General features: G+C 45.6%; 1 protein-coding gene across 1 annotated transcript in view; it reads right to left on the bottom strand.

The window, feature by feature from the left end:
* Positions 1-12,923, bottom strand: part of LOC121621172 (carbonic anhydrase-related protein 10-like) — a 90,932-nt gene extending 78,009 nt beyond the window's left edge. Inside the window, exons 1-2 of the mRNA XM_041957522.1 lie at positions 12,635-12,923; positions 7,863-7,937 (exon numbers count right to left, since the gene is read on the bottom strand). Of these exons, the coding sequence (XP_041813456.1) occupies positions 7,863-7,937; positions 12,635-12,695 (136 nt within the window). The 5' untranslated portion in view covers positions 12,696-12,923. The remainder of the gene's footprint in view (positions 1-7,862; positions 7,938-12,634) is intronic.
* Between the last annotated feature and the right edge of the window lie 572 nt (positions 12,924-13,495).

Below are 13,495 nucleotides of genomic sequence, written 5' to 3'. Positions count from 1 at the left end.
GTGAGGGTTGTTCAAGTGTTCATGCAGGATCTTGGTCATTTTCAGAATGATTTTCTATATTAAATTTCACAGTAATCCAATCCATAGCTGCTGAGCTACTTCAGTCTGGATCAGAGTTGACTGACTGGCCGGCATCATTACGACACTGGCAGGGCCCAAAGGAAATGGTCAAGTCAAGTCACGTTCCTTTCCACCTCTCTAACACCTGTTTTACAGGCTGAGAGGTACTAACCATGAGTAAAGTGGTAATCACATGTAAAATCAGTATAAATATTTAAACTTCTGCATGACTGTATGTCTCATGTCTTAGATTCCCTTTTTCTCATTTCACACTCCCATGATTTTCCTTTCATACATATTATTATGAGCATTGCTGGAGGGAGTCTGCGTCATTGTAATTGTTGCGCAAGTGACAAATAAATAAGACTCACCTTTCGTATGCACATGCAGGTGGACATTCACATTCACCTCTCTGCTGTCAGCTCAGGCCGCAGCCTGAGCAGCCCTTCTAAATCAACCTGTCATTCTCTGAACATACACATCGAACACATGATACTTTCTGGTACGAGCGTGGCTAAATGTTTCATAGAAGTGCCTGTTTCTTGTTTTCCTCTGATATGCATCAATATTAGTGATCAGTGGCTGTGTTTGAATGAGTGCTTGCTCACTCGTGGTGAATTTTCATTTTATCTGAGAAAATCTAAAAATGATGAGGTGATTTTTGCCGGTGCCTGTCTCAAACGAGCACACTCCCTTCCATCTGGAGGATATGACTTGTAGGCCGAGGCAACTCTGCAGCACTGCAGTGCTTCATTCACAGAGCACTGGGCCGTGCTGCGGTTTCAGTAATATTTCAGTGAATTGTTCTAAGTCAATGTTGGATTTTCATCTAGTTCTGCTCTTCGCCTGTGACGTTCTGCGAGGGCAGCTTTGATTTTCGGCTTAATGATCACCGTAGCTACATATTGAGGTCTTCTGCTACCGTTTGCAACATTCATTGTCGCACAGTTGTCACTGTAACCTGCCTTCCAGTTTTAATAATGAATCTAAATAATCCGATGTATTGTTTCTCCTGCTGTGAAATCTGTTCCATTTCTGGTTATACCTAGAAAATGCTCCTTTTAAAACTGCCTTCATACAAACCTTTTGCAATACTAACCTAAATATTTCAGTTTTCGCTCAGTCAGGCACCAAGCCGCTGTCTACTGAGTCTGTTCTGTTTGTTTGATCCTCGCGTCGCTCTGCCTTTGAAATTTGCTGGAAGCAAGGACACGAGGATTTCTGTTACTGAGACATTTTAGGTTAGTAATCCGGCAGCCGACTGCCTGTTTTTTACATGTCCAGGTAAATGCTCGGCGAGGAAGCAGTCTCATCAGAGTCACATGCTCGGTGCACAGTCGAGATTTCCTCTGAGGTTTTGAATGGGCCTCAAGTCGCAAGCAAATTCAAATGAATGATAGCAACGTCTCCAGGCCATTCGGGCTGGAGGGGAGAGTGAGCCGGAGGAGACAGAGCCAGAGAAGAGAAGTGAGAGGGATAACGAAGAGAGAGGGAGAGGGATGGGCGGCCGGGGACGAGACGAGGAGATGCTGGGGGAAAAGAGGCGAAGGAAAAGTGGATGAGCCACGAACAGTAGGGGAAAAGGAGGAACGGAGGAGGAGGAGGAGGAGAGCTGAGAGGGCAGAGGAGATGAGAGAGAATGAAAGCAAGGGGAGGGAGAAGATAAAAGAGACAGGGAGACAACCAGACACACATTTGATCAAATATACATAAGAGCTGTACAATACAGAATGAACCTGACGGCCCTTACAGCCGGACGCAGAGGAGGATGGAGAGACGGGAGGAGAACTGACAGAAGGAGAGGAAAAACAGTAGGAACCTACACAGGACAGACAAATAGTGAATGACATGAGCTGAATGGGATTGAAAAATTAATAAAACTAGGACTTAAAGAAGCGACATTGTTGACCAGTAGCCACTGACACTTGATGATTTCAGCTGCTGCCAACTCCAAAGCTCCAAATCCGACGTGCTACGTGTCATCAGTGCTGATTCATCGCACGATCGTACTACATGTGTGACACGCTCAGAGAGTCATGTCAACTGGAGATCTGCACTTCCTGATAGCTGAGGAGAAAGGAACAGCCTAATTACTGCTCAGAGTCTGCGGTTACAAGGTGGAAATGAGACGAGCAGCAGAACATATGAATGATGATTTCATCCATCTGATTTCATCCATTCACACCCGCCATTAAGATGTCATCACATCTGATCTGGACAAAGAAAAATGATATAATGCACATGGAGGTGCGAATGCAAGCAGATGGGAGCAGCACGTCCGTAGGAGGCCTGGCTCTGATTGTGATCAGGTCTCAGCCAGGTGTAAATGCAACCTCTCGGAATAGGCTCGCAGTTTTCCAAACAGCTCACACGCTTCCTGTGATGGGGGACAGAGTCCACAGTCCCAAGTTTATCTGAAGGACATACAGTACGAGGCTTCAGCAGTCTGAGCTAAACACATCAGGCAAGTATCTTCCAAAGTTAGAATCTCTTAGTATGAAATTCCCTCTTGTTGTGACTATCCCTCCACTGCAGCTCAGGGAAAAGCTGTCCAAGGAAACACAAAGAGGGAGTTTTGTACTGAAAGAAAGATATCAGCGTTGATTAAGTCAGACTGCTCAATCTTCCCAAGAAAAGAAAGTTTTTCCTGACCTGGGACGCATCATGTTTGTTGACCTTTCCGTCAGCCATGTCTAAATCATTTCCACGCTGAGATCCGATCACAATGTGGAGAAAATGAATAAAATGAAAGTGCTTATTAAGGTCTGGTGTAAATACAAAGGCCTGAGGATCTGATTACAACGTTAACATTAATTAATGTTGCCTTTTGCTCTGTCTGCATACACTGACCCTACTGTTAATGTGCTTAATTGAATCCTGCATGGTGAACTTCTGAGGATGCACACAACCAGTGCCCTGAAGGAACAATGGATCATGTGAATGCCTATTACAAGTTAATATATCCCCAGCCCCATTCAGGACGGTCTCGTCCACTGCACAGGTGACAACCCCTGAATGTGCCGTAGAAAAGCTCCAATAAAGCAGAAGTCCTGAAGTTTCTCACTGTGAGATCTCAAGCAGCAGGGGTCGGCAACCCGTCGAGCACCATCACCTGAGCACCGGGGTCCCCAAAGGACGCGTCCTCAGTCCCCCGCTCTTCACTCTGCTGACGCACGACTGTGCACCAGACTACAGCACCAATCAGTTCATAAAATCTGCAGATGACGCGACTGCAGCGTGTCCCATCAGCAACGACGATAAGACTAACTTCAGGAACGAGGCCAACCAATTGCCAATGTGGTGCAGAGGTAAAAAATCTCTCCCGAGCAGCGAGCAGCACTAACTTTTTGGGTGTGCACATCACCGAGGACTTCTCCTCCACAAACAACACTGGCCAAGAAAGCAAGAGCCATGGTGCCCATCATGTGCTCTTTCTATCGAGGCACCGTTGAAAGCATCCTGACCAGTTGCATCACTGTGCGGTATGGGAGCCGCACTGCCTCCAACCGCAAGACTGCAGCGGACAGTGAACGCGGCTGGAAAAGTCATTGGTACCCCACTCCCCTCCCTCCTGGACATCTACAACACCTGCCTTACCCGCAAAGCAATCAGCATTGTGGGCCACTCAGCCTCCCAATATCTGGAAGACGGCACCCGAACCTCCATGCGAGCTCCACCAGGCTGAGTCACAGCTTCATCCACCAGGCTGTCAGAATGCTGAACTCCATCCCACCACTCCCACCTCTCCCCTCTGCCAAAAAAGACTGGACTGAAGTCCCGCTACCCACTGCCACCTCTCCTCATCATCCACAGACACCCATGTCCAGCACCAGCCACTTTTTATAAAGAGACTGTAAAAGAAATCTGCTGCTATCGCTCTTGCACTGTGGATTCTGTATTTGCACTACATATACATACACGGCGGTTATTCACCCTGACACTTTTCATATTTCTAGTGATTGCTGCTTGTTTTATCTCTAATGTTGTCTTAATTTTACCTTTATATCTTTGCACACATTGTGGGACTATGCATCCATCCATCCATTATCTATACACCGCTTAATCCTCTGCAGGGTCACGGGGGGGCTGGAGCCTATCCCAGCCGTCTTGGGCAAAGGCAGGGAACACCCTGGACAGGTCGCCAGCCTATCACAGGGCTACACATAGAGACAGACAACCAAGCACACCTCTCATTCACACCTACGGACAATTTAGAATCATCAATTAAGCATGTTTTTGGACTGTGAGAGGAAGCCGGAGAACCTGGTGAAAACCCATGTTGCACAGGGAGAACATGCAAACTCCAGCATTGTGGGACTATGAGGAACAATATACAAACTTCTTCTACACTTGGCGAAATGGACAGTTCAGTTGACTTTGATTGGGCTCACTGTTGCCCCTTGTGGCCACTGGGGGGGGGGGGGGGGGGGGGGGGGGGAGCCACTACAACTGTGATTCTCACTAACCGTCCGGCACCAGTGGGTGTTTTTCAGTCCTCCAGCCTCAGGGGACAGTAATGAGCTCATTATGGCTTGGTGAGGAAGAGGCCACACTTGAAAACTCACTGTGACATGCAACACAAAGGTGAGATTTATGCTTTTGGTGTTTTGGTGTTTTTTTCATTTTTTTTCCTGACAGAAAGGGCTTCAAGGTTGAGGACTGGTAAACCGCCCAGCCTCTGATAAAGAGCAGCTCACAGCCGCCTCCCTGAGCTTTTTCGGGCTTTCAGGACAGTCTCCCACGCAGCGGATGAGACAGCCCCAAACACGGCTGATGTATCCCCTCCTTTAAATACATTTTCCGTCCAGTGATGTCAGGCGGGATTAGAGACTGGAGAAGTGTTTGAGGGGGTTACAGGAGCAACCAGGTGGACCTGAACCCTACGAATCTTAAAGGCGTTTCTGCCTTGGTAGCTGCATTTGAATGAACCCGTGAAATGAAGTAGAGGACCAGATATGCATGTTGCTATCTCCGCCTGCCAAACACTCTCAATTGTTCCATGCCATCTGTGGTGCATACTGTATCTCGTGTTATATTTAGTCTTATATTTCACGGTGCCAAAGTAATAGCTCACAGGCGAACCACAGTAGCACTGCCAGGCTCCTTCCTCTCTGCCTCCTTTTATCTATCATTGCGAGCACCTCGCTGTTTACGGCAAAGCAGCGCTGAAGTTGCATCATTTGTGCTCAGTCTCCTTCCCCGCAAACTCTGTTGGGTCATCTCGCAGTACTCCTGCTCAAGAGGGAATAGTGATTCCTGTTCCTGCTCTGAGGCTGGCAAACACCCATCCCTCGCTGTTTCACGACCACAGCTTCGTCCGTCTTATGTGGCCGCAAAGGCGATCACGAGAGGACAGCCGTCAGTGACCTGAGTTTTGAATGCCGTAGTTTTTTTCTGTTTTGCTGACTGTATTCCCACTTCATTCCCCCAAAACAGCTTGAAGCAGAGGTTCCTCCTGTGCTGGCGCAGCGCTAACACAAAGCAAGAAGAAAGGTGTAGTGTGAGGGTAGACTGAGGGTGGAGAAGCTGTAGTCAAAGTCAGGCTCCGCTCACTGATGTGATGAGCCTACTGTCAGTCTCAAATTTCCCCGAAGGCCCGTCACACCCTTCACACACACACACACACACACACACGCCTTCGTTTGGAAATATTTCAATCTCATTCTAAAATGGGAAATGAAAGCGTAACAAATTAAACTCATCTGATTTCAAAGTAATTATAAATAAATGATCTTAGTCCTCTTCTGTATATGAAGAGCCACAGTGAAGCAGATCAGACGCAGTGTCTCAGCAACATCATTAATATGGCTCAGGTTCATTAATTGCATGTGACAACACAAGTGTGGAGGTGTAGGAAGTGTCCCTCATCTACATCATCTCCAGACTCATTTCCGAATGCACAGTCTGATCGCTGCCCCTCACGTTAACCCTCGAAAGGCTGCTTGTACCAGACCATTCTGCAAAATCCTGCATCAGAATCATTTCTTTGTACCAAGTCTGCTCGTGGGGGAAGGAAACAGGAAGGGTTGTGGTTATGGTTTAAAAAGCTGGCAACTGGAATGTGACAGGACATAAACCGCGGTCTGCCCATCCATCCACCACCCTGACTTCCACACCCTGACTCTCTGCGTCACGCCGCTCCCTGCACTCCACAGAGTGATAACGCTGGGCACAAATCACTGAACATTTGTCTTATATGAATAAAATTTTTAGGGATACTGAGAGGCTTTTGAGGTATTAGAGAATCCCACCAACTCACCAACACAGGAAGCAGTAATGCACAATAAATCCTTAATTCTATTACTGTTATAATCCCTAAGATTTCCATTATATTAAGCCCCTTTGTTGATACCTATTTAAAACATTTCCATTCAGTAATGACCTTTTTTATATACATGTAGCCGATTTCATTACTAAGTGCCTCCACACACACGCTATATGCAGGAAGCCATGCATGCATGTGCAAACCTTCCTGCGGCACTGCTGCACAATTTTTAATGTGAAATCACGGGGTGGCTTTTATTGGGAAACAGTCACAGGAAATGCAATGTGTTGTATGTGGCCTATGGTACATGGTAGCTGAGTCCCAAATCCATTCTACATAGCAATTACATAAAGCACACATGACACACTACAAAAAAATCAACATTTTCACGACTTTTTCGAACAGAAAGTGATACTATACATGCAACATCAGGCGTCCATCAATCTGCAACTTTAGATTGTCACCCCCAGTTATACCTCACGAATAGAAAATGTCTTTCTTAAGAGCAAGATCTTCATTTTGGTTTCCAAGATCCTTCTGGAGCTGTTTCGCGCCGCCATCCACAATTTTGAGCAGCTCTTGCATTTCCGTTGCGCTTTGCATTATGGTATTCATCGACAGCACACTCACAAATCCACTTGTTTACCTGCACTCTGTCTGGTTGGAGCACTGTGAACACACTACTGTACACAGTGCTTACAGGATGGGTTTGGCACACACAAGCAGCTCTGCCACATGACTTTCTTCTCAATTTAAAGATTTGTGTACAACCTGTCTGAACTTTGGTAACTACAGTGTCATCATGAGCGATAGCGCTGATGGCCAGAGCCACGGTAATGCACACAGCAGATGCCCTGACTAATAGAGTGACCATCCAGAGAGACGCTAATGATGTGTGGTTCCATCCTAGCACAAAAGGAACGTTAGCTCCAGTCTACGCTGCAGCGGCATGAACGACAGAACTAAACTGATTGTCGCCTTACAGCTCCATGGAAAAGCTTTCCTAAGAGTTAGCAAGGACGTTCACACTTAAATCTGCTTCATTCTGTGCAGTGCACCCAATAGTACAGTAGCTGTTGAGAGGGAAAGGAGATAGAGGACAGCTGTATTCTGCTCTAACTTCTCCTGTAGTCTAGTCACATATAACACAGATCTGAGGTTTTATAGGGCTCTTGATGGACAGTTTTTGATCAAGTGGACTTAAAAAGATGTGGAGATTAGCGATTCGGTGTTCTCTGATTTGTTGGTTCTATCTAACAGGATAAAAAGGTGGTAAGAGCTTCTCCACACGTTTCATGACAGCTTTTATTTTCGTTAAGAGATGAGCTGGATCCGGAACATCCGCTGGACAAGACACCTCGCCTCGTTCTTCACCATCAACCCCAACAACCACAAGCTGATGGACAGCTGCGAACAAGCTCAGGCAGAATGAATTTGAGCCATGATCGCTGTCAAAAGGGACGGTCATCCCTTCTAGACTTCTCAAACATTTTACCATGTGCTAGTTTCGTGTGTGAGTTGGCTGACGGTCGATTACCTGGAACAAAGCTTCCCTGGACGACGTCCTTATACGCCCACCAACTCTCATCAAGCTTGGATGTAATAGGCTGAGCTGCAGGGAGAAAGACAAAGGACAGCGAACAGTTCTTTAGCAAATGAAATGTGTTTTTGGTGCTTGGTTGGTGGTTTAAAAAAACACTCCCATTAGCTGCAATTGCAAAGGAAGGAGATGCGATGAGAGAGATAAACGATTAGAAAGATAGAAAAACATTGAGAACAGACAATGACTAAAACTTCACCCATTAAGTTCAGTAATGGGGATTTTTAATCCATAAAAATCCGAGCTGGATGCTCACAAGGAGCACTGAAAAGAGGAAGTGGTCGGAGCCGTAATGTGACTTTAATCAGATTAGTGTTTAAGGCAAATAAACGTTGACAGTGCACATTATTTTCTAATCATTACCATCAGCATCCTGGCAGTCGTGTGTCAGTTTAGTGCCAGTGTTTTTTTTCCTATAAAAAAAACCTACACACTACTACACATCCCTTTACCGTCACTCATAAACTAAAGACTAGTGCTACCAGGGGACCTCATGTGATGGAGAAATGACCCCCCACGCCTGTGTTTTGTGTGGTGCATTTAACTCAGGATGAGCAGTCTGTATTTTACTCAAATTTCCTGACATTATCTCCAAGAAGAAAATAATAATGCAAGCCCAAATCACTGAGATAGTGATTTGGCTGGGACTACTATGATCACATCACCTCTGTGTATGGAAAGCAAGTAGCGGTGGAATTTTTACTGACAGACATGGCAGATTTGCACGGGATCACAAATTAGAAGAGGTGCCCAGGTTATAGTAGTCCCGTTATTTTAAGATTAACTAGCATGTCATCGCAGCCAGTACTGCTGAACAAAACTAGCCTAGCAGTGGCTAATGTTAGAAAGTCAGCTACATACACGACTCTGAAATGAGACCGATGTGGAGCTATCCCTCATCTTTGTTTAGAGGCTAACCAGCTCCTGCTAACACATCCACAACCTGGCTGTGTGTCTAGTAGGAAAAGCATAATGTTTTGGAACATGTCAAAGTTGTATTCATAAACCATAAAAGCAGAAAATAAGTGTTTCGGTGTTGTTTTACTTGTAAGAAATGTGCACTGATGCCCGTCTAATTTATACTTTAGGTTTAAAACTGAATAAACTTGTGATGAAGCTTTCAAAGTAGGTCAAAATGGAGACAGTTCATGTGGGATGCGTAGAGTGAGTCCCTGTGGTGGATCTGGACCGGTGTGCACAGCCGCCTGTGGTGCACATGACTTCACACTCGGCGTCCTGTGTGTATCTGGCCTCAGGCTGCCACTGTGCTGCAGCTCCTGTGCCATCCAATCCGCCCGCCTGGCAGCAGCAGCGCAATTAAAACAGAGCCGCCGGGATCCGACAGGTAGATCTGAATGGTAGAGTTTGTGTTGCGCCAGCGCAGAACCAGGTCACATGAAGCAAACAGTAGCAAGGCTGCAGTTCACTCCTGAGTTGAGTAGCTCGGTAGTTGTGCAGGAAATATTCAGAACTATGTAAATTTAAGAAACACTGTAAACAATAAGCAAAAGTCCTGCTCTGAAAATGTTGCATAAGTAAAAGAAGCAGGAAAATGTAGACTAATTTAAGTATGACAAGTAAAAGTGCTCAATGCTGAAAAATGTCCCCATTGTTAGATACCACATCATTAGATTATCACTCCTCATGCATTAATGGAGCTGGTTGAGGTGGAGCGCATTTTGAACTGTTTTGTGTCGGACTGCAAATAATGATGATTTTCTTCAACCTAATATGATGATTATTTTCTTGATTTCTTTATTTATTGTTTTTTTTTTTCAAAAAAATGAAACACTATTTTTAAATGAATGTATTAAAAATGAATAAAAAATAATTAAAAGGAAAAGCAGCAAATCCTCATATTTGAGAGGCTGGAGCCACAAAATGTTTGGCATTTTTCATTTAAATACATTCAAAATCGTCGCCAATTAATTTTCTGTCAATCGACTAAATGATTAATCAACTAATCATTTCAGATGTACTTGTATGTACTGTTGTATGTACTCTCTTGTATAGTTATCTTAATTCATAACAAAACATCAGACTGTTTAATTTAATTTACTACTGCTACTAGTACCAATTTAATTGCTACATTACCTGACTAGCAGTTAGAGACCAGTGGTGTGCACAGACTTTTTGAAGGCAGGGGCGAAAAGGACTTCACTTGAGCACGCGTTTTGGCGTCCAAGAGGGCACTGTAGCACGCGTTTTGGCATCCAAGAGAGCACTTTAGCACGCCTTTTGGCATCCAAGAGGGCACTTTAGTGCGCATTTTGACTCCCAGGGGGCACTTTGGCACGCGTTTTGGCTTCCAAGAGGGCACTTTAGCGCATGTTTTGGTGTCCAAGAGGGCACTTAAGCACGCGTTTTGGCTCCCAAGAGGGCACTTTAGTGCGCATTTTGACTCCCAGGGGGCACTTTAGCGTTTTGGCGTCCAAGAGGGCACTTTAGCACGCCTTTTGGCGTCCAAGAGGGCACTTTAGTGCGCATTTTGGCTCCCAGGGGGCACTTTGGCACGCATTTTGGCTTCCAAGAGGGCACTTTAGCGCATGTTTTGGTGTCCAAGAGGGCACTTAAGCACGCGTTTTGGTGTCCAAGAGGGCACTTTAACGCGCATTTTGGCTCCCAAGAGGGCACTTTAGTGCGCGTTTTTCAACATTTGGGCCTCGGGGGGGGGGGGGGGGGTATTTTTTATAGGGTGCCACAGCAGGCACCCTCTAACAATTAGCATGGAATAAAATGACCACGGGTCTAGAAGTGAAAGTGACAGGAATGGGATGAGACAGAACTGCAATGACAAAACCCACAGAAGCAGGACGGAACAGGGAGATATAAATCAGGGCCGAGCAGGGCGGAAGAGGAAAATTTCACACTGTGTCACTCTGTAATGTTGGCTGGAAGAAGCTGCTAACAGTAGCTTCCTAGCCGAGAAAACGGGAGGGTTCATGTCGCACTGAACTAATGCTACTAACTAAATTCCACTGAGTGGATGTTAGTATGTTGCATTTAAGTCTATTTAAAGGGACCCTCCACTGATTCTAGCGTAAAGCAACTGGATACCAGACTCAAAGATGACCCGCCGTGAACGTTCACCAAAAAGTTTTCCAGCTCCTGGTTTTGTTTCTGCTTTGGGTGACTCGCTGCACATGCTCATTAGTGTCTGTCCTGCTGGCCCCGCCCACACGTTCCTGCTCAGCCAATGGACTTGACACTGGGATGACGTCACAAAGATAACAGCTTTTCTAGGCTCTAGGACAGGTTAGCTGCATGGATTAAAAACTCAAGATAAAGTGAATGAAAGTTATAATTGGTTTTGTTTAGACTTTGAGGAGTCAACAGTTTTACAGACGTTTGATCGAAGTTTGAGAAAGCAACCCTGATTATTTCACCAGGGTTCACCGATGACATCATCACGGTAACAAAAAGAGTATTTAGAGGTTAAAAAATATAGGCATCTATGAGGCAGACATCTGAGGAAAGATGCTATCTAGTTGCATTATGGGAATTGTCGGACCTTTTTGGAGCTTCTCTCATAATAGTAAGGATATCTCAGCCTCAGCTGCTGCGATTTCTTGTTGTGTTCCCTCTCGCAGGTGCCTCAGCTTTATGGAGGTGTCACACTGAATAGCTGTGAGATAACATTCACAAATGAACAGCGACATTTCCTTTTAAGCCTTTGATATTTGGATTCCTCTGATTATTCCTCCTATAGTGATTTAGAAGCATATATAACTGCATTGTACCACTCTTTCTCTCCACATGTCTATATCTACGCTGTCACTATCCAATAAAAGAAGACAGAAAATATCAGATGATAGCTACAGAAATAAAATTATAACTTAATTTTACTACTTTACAATGAGTGTTTAATTACACATACAATGTATGGGTTGGCATTGATTCAGTTTCCAGTGGCCCACAGCTTAAGTGTGGTGGGTCAGTGATGAAGAGATGATATTGTCTGCCTCTTCATATCCACATATCAGCATGAAAATATGACGACCAACATCCCAAACTGCAGTGTTCTGTTCAGAAACTGAGGCTGTCAGCTTCAGCGGCGATGAGCAGGAAGTCTTGACTCATCCCACTGTGGGGAATCACTGTGTGTATCTGACTAAATGGATGCTTGCCTCACTGGCACGGCCACATGAGCTCTTTGACATATTGACAGTGATATCCATGAACTATTTACATTCACTGTGTCACTGGCAGCCCCGGTGTGCAGCATGCGCCCTGCTATGATCTGCATGGCCATCAGCCTGCACGAGAGGCGACTGATCAAAGTGCTGGGTTATGAAGTGCGAGAGCTGAGGCATGAATTCAATCATCTCAGTGGTTTTGAATCTCTCCAGTGTGCAGAGACTGAGGTGCCACTGTGTGCAAAGAGCCTGTTGACATGAGCGCTGTAAGCTCCACTCTCCATGTAGAAAGTGAGATGAGTAGGCGATGACAGGCAGATGAGGTGTCTGACTTGAAATGAGGACCAAATTCTGGCAATTCTGAATAAACACAGAAACATCACTATGATAATCACAGGGCCCCCAGTATCCCTACAGCTTCTGGAAGTAGCCAACTTCATTGTGACTTACTGTAAGTGATGGCACCACTGCAACATCTCATTTTGTTTATTTGAATATTTCATCTTCCACTGCAGGACATTTCTATGTTGTTCTAATGTCTGGAAGCACCGTAGCTCCTTGTTGGCGTCTTACCTGATGACGTGCAGATGATATATGTTTGCAGAATCACAGATATATCCCAAACGACATGCATTCTTCGTTCAATTCATGCTCATTTTCTGCAGCTGTTGCGGGACGGCGCTTCTCGGGCTCGCACTTGTGGACGACACGGCCTAACTTTGAACATTTTTCTCCCTCTTCCTCGGTTCCTCCGGTGCCCGTCTCTCCCCCGTGGAGCGCAGGGACGCTTTGGAGCCTCGCAGGAGATCCGTCCTCACAGCATCGTCCACCTTCGCGTCTCGGTTTGGCGTTCGTGCAACATTTCGTTGTTTTTGCGCGCGCCTGTCACGTTTCTATCCCTGTGTCTGTCCACCCTGAAGACATTTGAGCTGTGAAAGCCGTCCATGAAGCATTTTCTCCTTCTCGTTTTTTTTTTTTTTTCCTGTGGAGCGGGTGGATGTTTGTGGCGCACCGCTCGTTCGTCAGCAGCGGATCAGGCAACTTCACTGACGACGCAAAGCGCACCGAGGGCGCACAGACCGACGGAGGGAGACAACATGTTCATCGCATTGTGTGGCGACTGATGTCATCTGCGTGAGGCGCAGAGAGAAAGAACAAACATGAGCCCTGACTTTCAGCCGAACAAACACAAAACATCAGCGAGGACGGAACAGAAAGTTCAGAAATGATCGAGAAGCCGGGAAAAGTGCTTCAGATGCCACAAAGTCGCACTCTGGAGGGAGAAAACCTCCACAGGAACTATGACAGTGAGAGTTTATACAAGTCAAGCAAACACAGTCAGATTCAAACATTTTATTCCAAATAAAAAAAGAGAGAAAACTCATCAGTGGTAATCTCACTATTTTACTGATAAAAGAAATCACTCAGCGCAGT

This window comes from Chelmon rostratus, chromosome 17 (assembly GCF_017976325.1).
Source record: "Chelmon rostratus isolate fCheRos1 chromosome 17, fCheRos1.pri, whole genome shotgun sequence".
Taxonomy (NCBI): Eukaryota; Metazoa; Chordata; class Actinopteri; order Chaetodontiformes; family Chaetodontidae; genus Chelmon; species Chelmon rostratus.
Note: the sequence above shows the minus strand (reverse complement) of the source record. Positions and strands in the feature narration are given on the sequence as shown.